General features: G+C 38.2%; 1 protein-coding gene across 1 annotated transcript in view; it reads left to right on the forward strand.

Annotated features, from left to right (window-relative positions):
• DARS1 (aspartyl-tRNA synthetase 1) overlaps window positions 1-12,086 on the forward strand; it is a 35,584-nt gene extending 23,498 nt beyond the window's left edge. The window contains exons 7-15 of the mRNA XM_014306948.2: window positions 3,796-3,907; window positions 5,668-5,802; window positions 6,617-6,764; window positions 7,722-7,868; window positions 8,861-8,903; window positions 9,548-9,628; window positions 10,116-10,227; window positions 10,621-10,692; window positions 11,445-12,086. Of these exons, the coding sequence (XP_014162423.1) occupies window positions 3,796-3,907; window positions 5,668-5,802; window positions 6,617-6,764; window positions 7,722-7,868; window positions 8,861-8,903; window positions 9,548-9,628; window positions 10,116-10,227; window positions 10,621-10,692; window positions 11,445-11,536 (942 nt within the window). The 3' untranslated portion in view covers window positions 11,537-12,086. The remainder of the gene's footprint in view (window positions 1-3,795; window positions 3,908-5,667; window positions 5,803-6,616; window positions 6,765-7,721; window positions 7,869-8,860; window positions 8,904-9,547; window positions 9,629-10,115; window positions 10,228-10,620; window positions 10,693-11,444) is intronic.
• Window positions 12,087-16,021: the final 3,935 nt, after the last annotated feature.

The raw sequence follows: 16,021 nt of genomic DNA on the forward strand, positions 1-16,021 counted from the left end.
TATGCCTTTTTGCAGTCCTGTTGCTACAATTGTGTCTGCTATTGCCCAGCTCATTGAGACCAAAGCAAAGCCTTTTTAGGGTCAGTATTACCCTGTTTATGTTGCTCAGGGTAGAGCGTTAACATTAAACTGTGTCTTTAGTAGTTTATGGATGTCAGACTGTGTTATGTGATAATCCAGCTGTACACTGATCTTAATGCACTTTCTTTGCAAATGCTTGATTACTTCAAGCTTGATTTCATTGTGTTGGATTCAATTTCCTGATTGCAAAAGCTGTGTTTTTCCTGACTGAATCCAAACTGTAATGAGAAAGCAAACGTACAGTTCATTTTCTTGTGAGCAGTGATTTGGCAGAGTGTACACACACAGTCCCAGTCATTTAGACTACAAACTCCATGTTCATATATTCTTGTACTATAAGTAATACTAAAATTTGAAGAAAAGTTGACTTCAGTCACCTTGGGGTTAAAAAAAAAGTTATTTAGGATAAGTTCTGTTTCCTAGCAAGACCTTCACTTGTCTTAGATATAGTGGAGGAATTGCAAAATTAGTTGCATTATTTAAAATAATGTATATTACTTAAGAAATATAGATTACATTATTTAGCCAATTATGTATTTATGGTTGTTCTTGGTGGAAGATAGGTAGCTACAGCAGGCAAACAGAAAAGCAAAAATGAGGGAAGAGCAGAACAAATTCTGCTGATGGGAGAGTAAAAGGAAAGTTCACAACTTCTCATGTCTGTGCATCGGTCTCACCTCTCTGAGATACGATCATGGTGGTGTGAACTGCCCTCAATTCCACTGAAAAGCATTTGGCAGCACACGTGGCTGTTGTTCTGACGCTGCAAATTGTGCCAAATGAAAAGTGATAATTGTTTTTATAAGCTTACAGTGTTCAGTTTTATCATTAATGTCTTCTTTCATGGCATCTGAATAATAAACACACAGGTGAAATTAAAGTGAGGTTGTAACTGAAGCTCTTACTTCAGCATTGTTCCCTAAACTTTTTTTCTGCTGTCTGTAACAAAGGTGATTATTGAAAATTATAAGTTTTTCTGTAAAATTAACTTTGCAGACTAAGTTAAAACATTAACACTGTTAACTGCAACAGCATTTAATTATCATAAATTTGTTTCTGTTTCTGATTAATTCTTGAAGCAATATTGACTATCTTTGCCATAGTCTTAGATAAGATAGTTTGTCAATACGTATGTGGAAAGGTTCTTATTGGAGTAAACCCTACACAAGAAGAATGCCATGGCAAAATCTTACGTTAAGGCAAAGGTAGAAATCAATTAATTTTGACAGCTGTCTGTCCTTAGTTTGCTGTATTGTACCTAAGTGTGGAAGCTCAAATTGTGACTGTGTTATTTTCCATTGTACAAACATTGCTATACACACCAGCATCTCAGTTACGGAATTATTTTCTTCAAATGAATTTGTTCTCTTTGTGTTCTGAACATCACACCAGTGCAAAGAATGTTATTAAATCTGAAAAGTTTTTTCTTTATTTTTAAAATACTTTGAAATTGTAGTGGCACATAAAACTTCTGAGGTCGTTGATTTGACTCCACTGCAAATTGTCAGATGCAGTTCTTTAGGAGTTATCTCAGATGTCTTGTGGGTCTGTTTAATTCTTACAAGGAGGCTGCAGTATCACAAATTCCCAACAGTTATCCATGTTGGCAGTCTCTGAATGAATGGACATTGAAACTCAGCCACCTTTGGTGAAAGAAGAGTGATCTTGTCAGGTATGAGGTACGGAGAATTGCTGCTTGTTCTTGGTCTGCAGTTAAATAAAAGCTTCAGTGTCCAGTTCTGTGAATTTGGCTGCTTTAATAAATGCTGTTTCTAAGCCTAACTTACCATCATAGATGGCTTAGGAAGACAGAATCCTTGTCCTGCATCCTCACAAAGGACAAGAGGAGTTACTGCCTGACCAACCTTTGTTACTGGAGAGCTGTGTTGGGTATTGGCTGGCTGTGTTCCTGTGCACAGTTTTAGGTCAGACCATGTAATTGCTTTCAGACTGGGCTTAGCAACCAGTTTCCTTTTTTTTCTTGGGGTGTTTGACTCACTACTGCATTCCCACCTGTTCTGGCATGAAACTGCTCTTGGTTCACACCAAGGGTAGAAGAGGCATTGTTTCTATGCTGCTTTATGTTAATGTTACACATCTTCTCTCTTAGCAATTGTAGATGTGTCTAGTTCATAAAAAACTTTATTGGGAAACTCAAATGTGACTTAAAGTTGTCAGCTCTTTCACCTTTCAAGTAGGAGATGGTTAAGAAGAAAAAATCCCTTTGAATCATCCTGATACTTGGATGTAACAATGCCAAATTATGCCCATAACTCAGGCAGAGTCTTACCATATGTCTTGTTCTGGGAGACTAATGTGAAAAAGGTGAAAAACTTTTAGGGTACTTTTGTAACTGCTGCTCAAAACCTCATTTCCTTCATTTGGAACATTTGAGTAGTGGCTGTGGTCTATCAAGACATGTGGTTTATCAGACAGTGAGAACTGCTATTATTTACTAGTCTCAACCACTTACCCACATGAACTGTTTCATTGGTCAGCTAAAACAGCAAATAACTGCAAACAGCTCCAGATCTGCAGTATTACTGCAGCTTTCTCTTTGGGTCTCTTGGTAAAGGGATGTCTTTATCTTGCAGAGATGATGGCTGTAGCTTTATTTCAGCGTTTCTACCGACTGTCTGTCTAAATTTGGCTGCTTATATAATTTGTTTTGGTTGGGGGTTTTTTGTTTTGTGGTTTGCTAGAGGAGTCATGTGAAAAAGCCCACAAGGCCTGTCTTAACCTGACTGGAGAGCTGGGTGCTGTTCAGAAAGAGAAGTAAACAGTGTTGTGACGCACGTTGTCGTAAAGAACCGTTCTCTTGCTCGTTTGCAGGAACTTGTTGGTTTTTTTGTACCCTTTTAGGTTGCTCAGTGTCATGTTTGAGATGCTGAAAGCACAAAATCAGATATGGCTTCAGTGCTGACACCTTGCAGTCTTTGCAACAGTCACTCAGGTGGTTGTTTTATTCTTCATGCCAAAAGTGTTCCAGGAATGTTTAGTGCAGGTATTTGCTAACCCAGATGAGGAGCTCAATTGTGTCACGTGTATAAACAAAAAAAATTATCAATTCAGTTAAATCTACTTCTGTTTTCAGCTAAATTTACTTTTAAAATAAGGTGAAAAAAAGACAGAACTGCGGTTCATATCAACAGGTGTTATCTGGGCTGCTTAAATGTTGGAAGTGTAGACCCTGGGTTTTGGATGGTTTTGTGTCAGTGTTGTACATGGCTAACATGTGGCTGTGTTTTTACATGAAAAACATTGTATTTGGTAGCCTTTAACAGACAGACATTTCTACCTTATGTAAGTTATTAATGGCTTTGCTTTTGTCATGCACTGTGTTCTGCAGCTGTTCTAGTTCCATGTACTGAAAGCTTTTTAATAGATTTAGTACTTTTATTCAATTTCTTACTGTAAAACCTTTATTTGCAGAAGCACATCTCATAAATCAGGGTTTTTTTTAAAATGTAGAATTGACTATAGTGCCTCGTTTATAACTGAATATGCTATAAATGGAAATTAATAATTTCTCTGGCTTCCTTTCCTGTTTCCTTCTGTGTAATAGACAATTATGGATTCACACTTCTCACTGTTTAGGCAGATACAATAATCAGGTATTCCTTAGGGAAGGAATTCATCCTTCCACCTGTCCAGAGAAGTCATAGAGTCAGGAAAAACTAACATAGGATTCATTATTTTATCTTCTTCTTGTAGACCTCCACTAGTCAGGCAATCTTCTGCCTTCAGTCTGGTATTTGTCAGCTTTTCCGAGAAACTCTTATTCGCAAGGGATTTGTGGAAATTCAGACTCCCAAAATCATTTCAGGTATTGTATATGTGATCCAGCAGCTACAGGTGTGCTTCTTTTGTAGTTGCTCAATGTACCTATCTGACAAAAATTTAGTAAGTTTTTATTTAAAAAACATAAATTTTCTTTCTAGCCTACATGCAACATAGCACACTTCTAGCAGGTGTCAGAGTTGGTCTTTACTTTTTTCCTGACTTAGGCTATTAAAAGAATGACAAGAAAAATTATATATATACACCTGATTTATGTAGTTTGCAATACATATGAATGTTTCGTTCTGATCATATGCATGATTCTTCACATTAGTGTTCTCAATGTTGAGCACTGCCTGTTTCATTCTCAGTATTAAAAAACCCAGTCTAATTTAGATTAAAAGTATATTCCATCATAAAGATGTTGCAACAAACATGTTGTATAAAATATGATGCCATTATATGGCACAATTTGTCACTTCTTTAGCAATTAGAATATGGCAGAATAGAATGTGGTAGACCTTTTTCTTTTTGGAAATGTGGAATAACAGCTTCAGCCTTAAAGTCTGAAATGTAGATACTGCTTCTAGTTCTTTTGATTTGCTGTATTGTTTTCAGAAGTCCAATGGCTTGCTTTACTGATGGAGGTTTTCCTTCCACCTTATTGGTGCTCTTTGAGGTTTTGTTGATGCCACTAATATACATGGCATGGAAAATCAGAGCAGAACATTTGTGTTACTGTGTTATTGTATGTAGATTCATAAAGTGCATGTCTTGCTTACAGAATTTTATGCTTCTGTATTTATATTTTGGAAGACCTCTCTGACTGAGATAAAAAGTGAGCCTTTTACACAAAATGCTTGTAAGCAGCTGTTCTTTCAACATGAAAAGTGTCATTGAACTAGAAGATTGGATGGCTTTTTCCTTAGAGATAGTTATATAGTATGAAGTGCTAAAAGGCTTCCAGGTAGTTCTGTAGGACCTTTGAGGACGTGTGCAGTGTCCCATTGGAAGCAAGCAAGAATGCATCCCATTGTTTGGATGAGACCATATTTTTTTTAAATTAACTAAGTTAAGTCAGTGCAATCCTTACTAAATTTCCAATTTAAATATCATAACTGTTGTAAGATTTGAGGTTTTTAAAAGTTACCTGTACTAGGCCACTGCACCTCTCCTGTCACTCACTGGGAATTGGCAAGGTGAAGTGATGTAGTTTTGGTAGATGCTTTGCAGTAAGGGAAATTCATGTGATCCTTGTTCCTATAGCTATCTATGAAAATTGCCTCAAACTGAGAAAAAGCTTTATAGCTTTGGCTCATGCCCTTTGGTAAAACTGGGATTGGCTGTGAGAGATATTTATGCCTTCAGTTACAGGGGATGGTCCTGGCAAAACAGGATATGCGCTTGGTTCACTGCAGTGAACCCCTGGCAGCCTGAGCCGCTGTCAGAGATTGGTTTCCACAGAAATGTGGGGGTGCAGGTAGATGTGTTAGTACAGATATGTGTTCTCTGCTGTTCTCACTCTAAGGTGAAGGTCAGCTGAAACAGGAACATTTTAAGCTGCAGCTAAATTTGCAGAAATTCAAGACAAGGTGTGACAGTCCCGAGCTGCAAAATTTACCTTGGCATGAAGGGATGGATGCAAATATATCTTTTTCCTCTAGTATGTTTTGAAGAAAAATATCTTTCTGATCTTTAAAAGACCAATAATCTATCATTCTACCTCTAATTGATTTTTTACATTTTTATTTTAATAACTGCTTCATTTTATTTCAATAATTCCTTATAAAAGCACTTGCTTTCTAGCTGCCAGTGAAGGAGGAGCCAATGTGTTTACTGTATCCTACTTCAAAACCAGTGCCTACCTGGCTCAGTCCCCACAGCTGTACAAGCAGATGTGTATATGTGCTGACTTTGAAAAGGTTTTCTGTGTCGGGCCAGGTAAGAAAAGCTTGGTTTTATGCAATGTGTGAAGTGTGCCCTGGTTTTAGCAGCTGTGGTACAAGTAAGATAACACACACACACACTAAAGCTTTGAATAGTTTCACTTGGTGTAGTTTCACTTGCCAAACCAAATTTCAGTTGAGGCAACTGATGACAGTAAAGTTGACAGAGAAGTTGCTGTACATGTACCGAACAACATTACTGAGAACAAGATTACTTTTAATTGTCAGTAAATACTAAAAAAGGAATGATTTCCAGTCCTATGCTCTGTTTCTTAAATGCTGATAGGACATAGCCTCTTTAAGTGGTAATACAATAGTTTTCTTTGAAGACCTCAAATGGTTTAAAGATACCTAACCTCTAAATGCTGAAAACAAGTCAATAACAGTGTATAAAACAAAACAAAACAAAAAATTCCAGGTAATTCAGAAGGTCAAATTTCTTGTTATCGCTAACAGATGAGTCATGGTTGTGGGAAGATGTGTTTACATTAGACTCATGTACCTATCCCAGAAGACACGCACTGTACAAGTCCATTTCCTCTGAAAAAGGCAGTTTTCAAATCTGAAAGTTCTTGTGCACTTGAAAGCTTGTCTGTTTTTTCCACTCGTGTTTGTCCATCTAAGCAGACATCCTGCCGCTCTGTGAGTTGTGTCTGTACCACAGCTGCAGTAATGCTGTCATTGTTACAAATGATGCTCTGAGGCTGCTAGTTATATTTGTGTCTTTCTAACCCAAATGATGATTGTAATTTTTCCAACTGAAATTGTAATTTCAGGTCAGTTAGCATTTCTGTTGTTTAATTTTACAGTATTTAGAGCTGAGGACTCCAATACACACAGACACTTGACTGAGTTTGTTGGTCTGGATATTGAAATGGCTTTTAATTATCACTATCATGAAGTGGTAGATGAGATTGCAGATACCTTGGTGCAGATATTCAAAGGGCTTCAGGAAAGGTAATAAAAGCATTTCCTTCTTTTAATGAGCAACTTTCTTTGTTTGACATCTCTTGCACTGTGGAATGAAGTAGACCAGCCTTTTGACCTCAGTTTATCAGATAATCAGTGATAATCTGATTTACAACACAACTTCGAAACATATTTTTGCTTTGCTCTTAACTCCTTCTTTGTGCCTGACTTCTAAGGTTTACTGAAGCCATAGGCCAGTAAACTACTTTTAGCATCTCCTGGAGCATGCTGGCTTGCACTAAGAAACTTGCTGTCTGCTGTTGAAAGCACTTCCTAAGATAATTGATCCATCCTTAATTTAAAATGTCCTTCTTTTTTGCCACTACTGGGTAGATTGGTCTGTTTCAAAAATTATTTTAATATTTACTATATAAGAAAGTTTTCTTGAATAAAAGTGATTAGCCTTGTGATCACTTTATTCAAGTGATCTTGAATAAAAAAGACCTGCCTGCATTTGTTCCATGATAACAGCAAGGATTATTTTCCATTATTCAAAGTCTAACTCATTAAAAAGTCAGGCTAGAAGTTTAGGAAGTGGTGTTCATTTGCTTACAAATTAGACTGTTTTGCTAGCACATATGCAAATCATTTTGTCTGTCCAGCAGGAAATTTCTTGTATATATTTGAATATTACTCAAATCAAAAAAGAACCCAGGTAAATACTACACATCTAAGGGGTGATTTCAGTGTCTTTACTGTGAAAATTTGGCTGAGTCGATTATTTCTTACAAGAGGGATTAAACAGAAATAATAGTAAAATATTAACGTCAGTGAAGTAGATGCATTAACTTTGTTGAGACAATTCATTACAGAATTTCTCCTGAAGTGGTTTTAATACAGTTTCTACGTTGCAAGAGGGACCTCTTGTGGCAAAATCCTAAAATCATTACTAGGTGCAAGTTCTTGACTATTTTGGATTTGGCTTCTGTTCTTGTTTCTTTGTAGATTCCAAACTGAAATTCAGACAGTGAGCAAACAGTTCCCGTGTGAGCCATTTAAGTTTTTGGAGCCAACTCTGAGGCTGGAATACCGTGAAGGTGTGGCCATGCTTCGAGAGGCTGGTGTGGAGATGGGTGATGAAGAGGATCTCAGGTACTTGGCAGGATGTAACTGTGTCAGTCTTGGCAAAGTGGTAGTGAAGTGTCAGTTTTGTACTGAGCACCTGGCAGCCCTCAATAAGGAGCCACAGCTTTTAGAGGAATAAACAGCACTTCTGTGCAGACCTCTTGACAAGTAAATGAGTGGATGTGAAAATAATAGTTTCTTTTAAGGTAGACTATAGGTCTCTGAAATCTGACAGAAAATAACTGACGACATAAAGTGAGAGCAACTTGCACCTTCTAAGGAAGAGAAGTCTTTGTTTGTCCAGCAATTGCAGTCCTTCACATGAATTGTCATGTCTTTGAATAGGATTAAACAAAAAGATGCTGCTGCCTTAAGGTCTTTCTTTTCAGTAACACCTTTCCATTTCTTCTTTCCTCCTCTCAGGAAAATTTTTAAACAATCTTGATGATTTCCCATTGTTTTACTGAGAGATGGTTTAATTAGCAGTTTATATATAAACTATACTAAAGACATTTAATGAATTGAAACATTTCTGTTCTTCTCCATAATATATCCAGGACCATTAGGGCAGAGTGTGATGTTAAATTAAATGATCTGTGCATCAAATACAGTTTCCATTCTAAGAGTTTGGTGGAGGAAAATCATTTCCTCAACAAGTGTTCATGTGGTTCTCACTTACTGTGTCATACACAAGATGTATGGCAATAGGAAATAGAGTACACAGTTCTTAGGAATCAGAATATGTTAACTAGGAAGAAGTTACATTGACTGCAAGAATATTTTTAGGTGTCAGTTAATTTACAGGATTTCTAGGACCAATACCAAGAATTTAGAAACAAATAAATATACTTTATTTTGCAATTTCTGTGTGCACAACCCAAAACAGTCAGAAACAAGTACTAGATTTTCTAAGGCTCAGGGTGCAGCAGCTCTGTAGCTTGTAATCTTTTGGGCTTTGTGAAGTATATCATCAGTACAAGTTCAAATGACTTCATTTTAATGATGATAATCTTTTTCAGCACACCTAATGAAAAGCTCCTGGGACGCCTGGTAAAGGAAAAGGTAACAATTATTTTAGAGTAAATAAATTTGTCACTGAATCTGAAACCTGATACTGTGGAGTCATAGGGTTGGTGTAAATACCTACATGTAAACAGTACCTCAGAACATGCAGAAGTTGTGAAGAGTTGGTGATTACCATTTTTTAATTGATTGCATTCCCATTTTGGTGCTGTGTATTTCATCTACTGTCAGTTTTGTCTTTGTCATTAATAAGCTGTTTCAAATAATTTTCAATCTTTTATATTTAATATATTTCTATCATATGTTATACTGAGGACACCAAACAGGCTAGTATGTTCCAAAGCCACTTCTTAGGAGACTTTCAAAAAAAAGCAAACCCGATTCTAACAAAATCTGTAGGAGAAGATGAGACCTTTGGGGGGAAAACCCCACATTGTGTTACAGCAAAATGTGTTACAGCAACACATTTTACTGTTCAGCATTTGTAAGCTTACACTAGAAATAGTGTTGAAAACCTGAGAAAGAATGCACCACTTTTATTGATAACTCAGACTATATTGTGGGAAGCTATTGGGAAATTTGTTTTAATTTTATTTCAAAGATTTATTGGTTCTATCTTTCTCTTGTAATTTGTTTTTTATGTAGTTTTCTCTTGTACTAACTATTCTAAATTACTTATGCAGTACGACACAGACTTCTATATTCTTGACAAATATCCTCTTGCTGTGAGGCCTTTTTATACAATGCCAGACCCAGCCAACCCTGTAAGTAAAATTTCTTGATGTTCTCAATGAGATTTTTTCTTTTTTTTTTAGTTTAAATTATTCCATGTAGCAATAATTTGACAATACAGATAAAGTGTATTAATATGACCACAAAATCATTGAATGGTGTGGGTTGGAAGGGATCTTAAAGATCATTTAGTTCCAGCCTTGCTCTAATTAAAATTATGATAACAAGGTCAGGTCAGGGTTACATGTTGTCAAATGTTTTCAGTTACTCCTCACTGCTGCAAGCATACCACAAAAAAATGAACAAAAATTGGGAGAGTTTTATGGAGGGATCTCCATGGTCAAACACTGCTGCCATCACCAAAAATTGGCAAAAATGTTCTTCCAGGGCAGCAGACACTTTCGTCGAAAATTGGCTTTTTTTACAGCTTTGGATATCAGAAAATTAAGTTGTTGAGATGTAAATATTCGCAAACTATGGAACTGTAGGTATGAAATAAACTCCTTTTTGTGTTTCCAGAAAACCTCTAACTCGTATGACATGTTCATGAGAGGGGAAGAGATCTTGTCTGGAGCTCAGAGGATTCATGACCCCCAGCTGCTGACAGAAAGAGCCAAGCATCATGGCATTGGTAACAAGCAATTTAAAAGAACATAAGTCCTGACTTGATTTGTGTCCTTTAGAGGAAGAATTTGGGACAGAATTTGTTATATGAGTGGTAAAATCAGAGTTCTGTTTCAGTCTTACTGTTAATACATCTAATTCTGTTTAACCATCTACAGTGACGTATTAGGAAACTAGTGAGTCTTCCACCAACACCTTGTTGAATAGTTATTAATAATATTGTATAATAAAACTGTTACAGTTATAAATTCTATATAGCTCTGGACAATTTACATGTTCAGTGAGTAAAATCCCACTGTTAGTTTGTAATTTTTTTGTTGTTATTTTAGTCCTGCATTGACTTGTCTGTTTGGCTTGGGGTTCATTGAGCAGGTGAGAAACCAATATTTTTCTTTTCTAGATTTGGAGAAAATAAAGGCTTATATTGACTCCTTTCGGTTTGGTGCACCTCCACACGCAGGTGGTGGAATAGGTAAGTATGTGGTTTTTGTTTAGCTTGAGCTTAACTTAAATTGCTCAGTCCCAAGCAGAGCTCAGTATAAAATTCTGAGTAGTGACCTTGTTAGGTCACTATTTGTGGGGCTGTTTATCCTGGAGAATTTAAGGAGAGAAGTTCAAATTGAAAGATCGTCATAAAATAAATAGGCAAAATACTGATAGCACAGACTGGTGAGTTTAAAAAGAAGGTGATCACAACAAAAAGTGATCACTAGCCAGGCACATCACTTTCAAGTCTGACCTCTGAGGAAAATTTAAGGAAGCAAAAAAATAGTGTATTATGTATGGAATTATCAAAGTCACCATCATACCAGCAGCCACTGGTCTCTGTGTATTTGATAAAGGTGTTTTGCAGTGAGGAGAAATCAGTGATTGCTTCTTCATCTGTTTGGGATCATGCAACATTTGCAGGTAATTTAAAATAATTTAGGGCAGTCAGAATGACATAAAGGAAGCTGAAGCTGCATCTTTTCTTCAGAGTAGATGATTCAGGCTGTTCCAGGTGGAAACCTTAACATAGGATCTGTGTGGAAAAACAAATGTGCATCTGGGTTCCACCTATCATGGCTGGGGTGCTTATAGCCCCAAGGACTAGGAAGTGCCTGCCTGATGGGCTGTGCTCACACTGCTGTGTGAGGCTGGCTCCAGCTGGGAAGGACCTGCAGCTCCTTTGGGAGTTTTGAACAAAGACTGATGGTGCTGATGGGCTGTTTTCATTTGCTGTAGGGCTGGAGAGGGTGACCATGCTGTACCTGGGGCTGCACAACGTCCGCCAGACCTCCATGTTCCCGAGGGACCCCAAACGCCTGACGCCCTGACAGGAGCTGCTCTGAGAGTTGGGAATGCTCTGCCCTGCAAATAGGATCTGACTGCAGGCATAGCCCCTGCTGCTGCTGAACGTGTATTGATTGATTTGAGCATTATGATATGCAATTAAAAACAAAATTCTCCTTTATTAAGTGCCACAGTAATTTTTTTTATCCTTAGTTTGTTTATTTAAAGGGAAATATTTTAACAGATCAAGACTCTTTGTATTGGCAACTACACATTTTTAATGAAAATGGGATACTTTGAATTAGTATTTTAGTGCCACATCAAATTGTATCATTTTTCTAAACATTTTAATAAATTATGCAATAACCATTTTGCATTTTTCACTTATGTCAGCAAGATTGAGTATTCTGAAGTACTGGCTCCAAGATAAAGTGACTGGATGCTTGCAATTAAAAAATCTGGAGAGATCAGCCAGTTGATAATTTACATGAGTGTCAGGTAGGGAAGCAGGTGAGAACGTTCTTAACAAGAAATCTTCATAAGAAGTTGTTAAAATAGGTTGAAATAAAGCTGTCAAAGTAAATTAGATACAAACCTGTCTGGGTTCTTGCTTTGTAGCCTCACAAAATAATCAATCAATAAGGCTTTTTTTGGTTGCCTTTTTTTTACCTATGTAATAACTGTCTAAAGTTTATATTTATTTTCTGTTTTCTCCCCATTTTTTTGAAAGTTGTATAAAAGCCATAGGCAAAAGCCATAGGCCTGGTGTTTATTTTATGTAACTATTTGAGAATGGTTGCAAGTTTACACATTCTTATGGAATACACAAAGGATATATAATATTCTTAGAAAAAAAATGGGTAGAGAGCAAGTCATATGTTTTCCTGCCTGATCCAGCCTCTGATATAACAAACAAAACAAAGATTTCATGCATCTTTTACCAAGGAAAAAACCTCTAAATTATGTAAGCCAGTATATTTCAGGGTGGGTTTTTTTTAATTTATAAATGCTGTGAATGCCCCAACTTTGTACACTTAAAGATAATTGAGTGTTTCTGTAAGTCAGAGTACTTCTGAAATTCTTTCTAGATACACTTTTTCTCAGATTATTCACTTACTTGAACTCCTCAATTTGCAGCAGTGCACAAAGCTATTTCTTGTCATCCTCCTCCTCCCAAGCCAGAGAATGTTCCCTGCATTTGGAGAGGCACCAGTGAATCTGAAACTTCCTTTTGTAGACTGCATCTGAGAGTTAGTTTTCAAATTTAAAACATTTTGTAAGTTACCAAAGAGCAAAAGATTAAAATCCTGACTTGGGTACTGCAATAGTTGTTCTAATATTCATACATATTTGTAATTCCTGACCTAATTTTTGTTTAACATTTTATATGATCAAGCTTTCAGTAGGAGGTACGATGTGGATAGTCTGTGTTATTGTTGCTACCTTGATTTTTAAAAGTCAGTGAAGTCACATTGGTTATGCTACAGAAAGGTCAGTGAGGCTGTGTATAAATTGTGTAGAGTTTCACAAAAGGGCAAATCATCTTTGCAGCTGCCATTGAACAAGACTTAATTTTAATGTCTTATGACAAGAGTTCTCCATTAGAAAACTATCATACTAAAGGTCAGTCAGGTAAAGTACTGGAAATGTAAAAGTTAAACTTTATTTAGAAGTCACACAATTCAAGGAATAACACTTAGCAGCTTTGCTTATGAGTTTGTTATAATTAATTTACTGTGGAATCTTCCCCAAATTATTAACTTGAAAATCTTACACTGTAACCAGTTGTACACTTTGCAAAGCTAAGTGGATTATAGACACAGCTCATTGTCACAGACTTACTACTGATGAATCCAAGTTTCAAAACTTGTTTATTTAGCTAAGCCAACTGGAATGAATTTTATTTAATTACCTTTGTTCATACAGAACTGGTAATATATTCCACTTTGGATGTACATTTTTCTAACCAGGAGCAAAATTACAGACTAAATTTCCTGTCTACAAAAAAATATCTTGGGTGCTGTTTCTTGCTCTAGATTTGGCAGCAAGTTTTGTGCATACATGCCCGTAACAACTGTGCTTTTACCAATTCTTTTAGGAGTTACTCAAACTCATGCTGTACCTTCATTTATTCACAGTAACTGCACAAGAACAAGAATTCGGATGGAGGCCCTGATTCCTTTGTCTGCTCAATCTATTCATGCAGCCTTTCTTAGCTAACAGAAAATAATTATGATCATAAATCAAAATACAAAATGCATTTGTCCTGAATGTCATCTTAACAGGATACTTTAGTGGGAGCTGCACAGTGCTAGAACTTAGTTTGAAACCCTGCAAATAATAAAGGTCTAGAAGACCTTTATGGTGTTTGATAGGTTTCAAGTCTGCTGCAACTGTTCTGGAAAAGTAAAACATGTACTGTCCTTTATTTCCAGTAACTTGCAGGAAGTTTACCTGTTTACAAGGAGTCCACGTTGCTGCTGCCTCTTCACCAGGTAAAATGGTTTTGGTTTTGTTTACTTTCACTATGTATAGATGGCAATTACAGTAGTGCAGTTTTTTAAGGAACTATAAAGCATATTGTGTAGGGTAGCCAGAGAGTCTGCTCAGAGCAAACACAAAGCTTCAGTTTTATTCTGAAGTTTAGCTGCACCATTTCCCTCTGAAAACCCATCTGTGTTCACTGAGCTGTCTGATTCTGCCCAGTGGGAAAGAGGACTCAGGCTGTTCTTTTGGCAGCCAAATGCAGGCCTGGCTCCCCATGGCTGCCCACACCTGCTGGGATAACCCTGGTGGGCAGCACCTCACAGCTGCTTGCTCCTTGCCCAGTGGGCCAGGGCAGGAGGAAGGGAAGAAAAAAAGCAGGAAAACTTGGTGCTTTCACCCGGTGCCTGTCAATTCCAGGCATATTGGACACCACTCCATGTGAAAGTAAAGGATGGAGGAGAATGCCTTGACTATATCCATTGTGGAACACCATATGGCTGCCCTGGACTCTGGTTCACACTGGGGTTCCAGAAACTTCCCCAAACATATTTTAATTATTTACTGTTTCTTCTTTGGCTAATTGTAGATTCTTTTCTGAGAGAGAGAAATCATCTAGTATGGATTATTTCTTCTAAAATAAACCTCAGAACCAACTTGGGTGCATTTTTCCTAGTGTTACCTCACAAGAAATGGAATTTGCTTCCAAGTGTTTTTAAAAATACCAAGTTAGTTCTACAATCTCTTACTTTCTTTACTGTTTTGCAGTTAAGTCTCTGTTCATTATATGGCAAGTGCACCATAAAATGAAGAAACACTGCTGCGGGAGGCTGCTGGTGCTGGCACTTCTGAAAGGGTTTCAAAACTGAGAAAGAGCCCTTAACTGCTGTAATTACAGCAAAATTCCCAGTTTAGGCAGAGATTAATGACTTTGCAGGTGGCAGAGCAATTGTAAGCAATTTTTCATAGATGTTGAAGCGGTTCCTGCTGGCAGGGGCAGTGTGCCAGCAGCTGCCATTCGGGAATGGCTGTCAGCCATGGCACCGCTTGGCAAATGTTGCCTTCAGCCATCCTGCAGTGGTGCCAGTGAGGAGCCAAGTGTCCAGACTGTGTCCAGACCCTCACCTGGCATAGTTTACACCCTTTCCACCTGGGCCAGTTCTTCCAAAGCTGGACATGCTCCATGGCATGGATCTCCTCTGTGAGCAGCTGCCCAAGTGCCTCCTGCTCACATTGTGGGGATTCCCTGGCTTGGGGATTCCTCAGCGGTGCCCTGGCCACACCACAGCAATTTTAACTTCAGCTACCGTGGCCGATTTCTTCCTGGGGAAAGCAATGTCATGTGGAAGCTTCACTGCAGCTGCTGTGCTGAAGCTGCTCACAGCTGACACCTCCAGGCCTATGGTTGTGGCATCCCCAGCATAAGAAGGACACGAAACTGTTGGAGCAAGTCTACAAGAGGGCCATAAAGTTGATAAAAGGAATGGAGCTCCTCACCTGCAAAGACAGGCTGAGAAAGTTGGGGATGTTGAGCCTGGAGTGGAGAAGGTTGTGTGGATAACTCAGAGCAACCTTCCAGTATTTTAAGGGGCTACAGGGAAGATTCTTTGTCAAGAACTGTAGTGAGAGGACATCATGACGCATTGAAAAAGGGGACTTGAAGTGAGATATAAGGAAGAAATTCTTCACTGTGAGCATAGGGAGACAGTGGAACAGGTTGCTCAGGGAAGTTGTGGATTCCTCATCCCTGACAGGGTTCAAGACCAGGTTGATGTAAGGCCCTGAGTTCCACGGTCGAGGGGGAGGTGGGTTGGGACTAGATGATCTTTGAGGTCCCTTACAACTCCTTAGCATTTTATGCCTCTGTTTCTCAATGGGAAACATTGTGCTGCGCTGGCACAGCTCTAAGGTCGCTGACAAGCCCACACCGGCCCCGTTCGCAGTCCCTGATGGCGCAGCTCGGGGCGGGGCGCTGGTGCCCGGCGCTGCCCCGGCCGCCTCCTCAGAGCCCGCCCTCGGCGCTGCCCGCCCCTCGCCTTTGGCGC

This window comes from Geospiza fortis, unplaced genomic scaffold, assembly GCF_000277835.1.
Source record: "Geospiza fortis unplaced genomic scaffold, GeoFor_1.0 scaffold112, whole genome shotgun sequence".
NCBI classification, from domain to species: Eukaryota; Metazoa; Chordata; class Aves; order Passeriformes; family Thraupidae; genus Geospiza; species Geospiza fortis.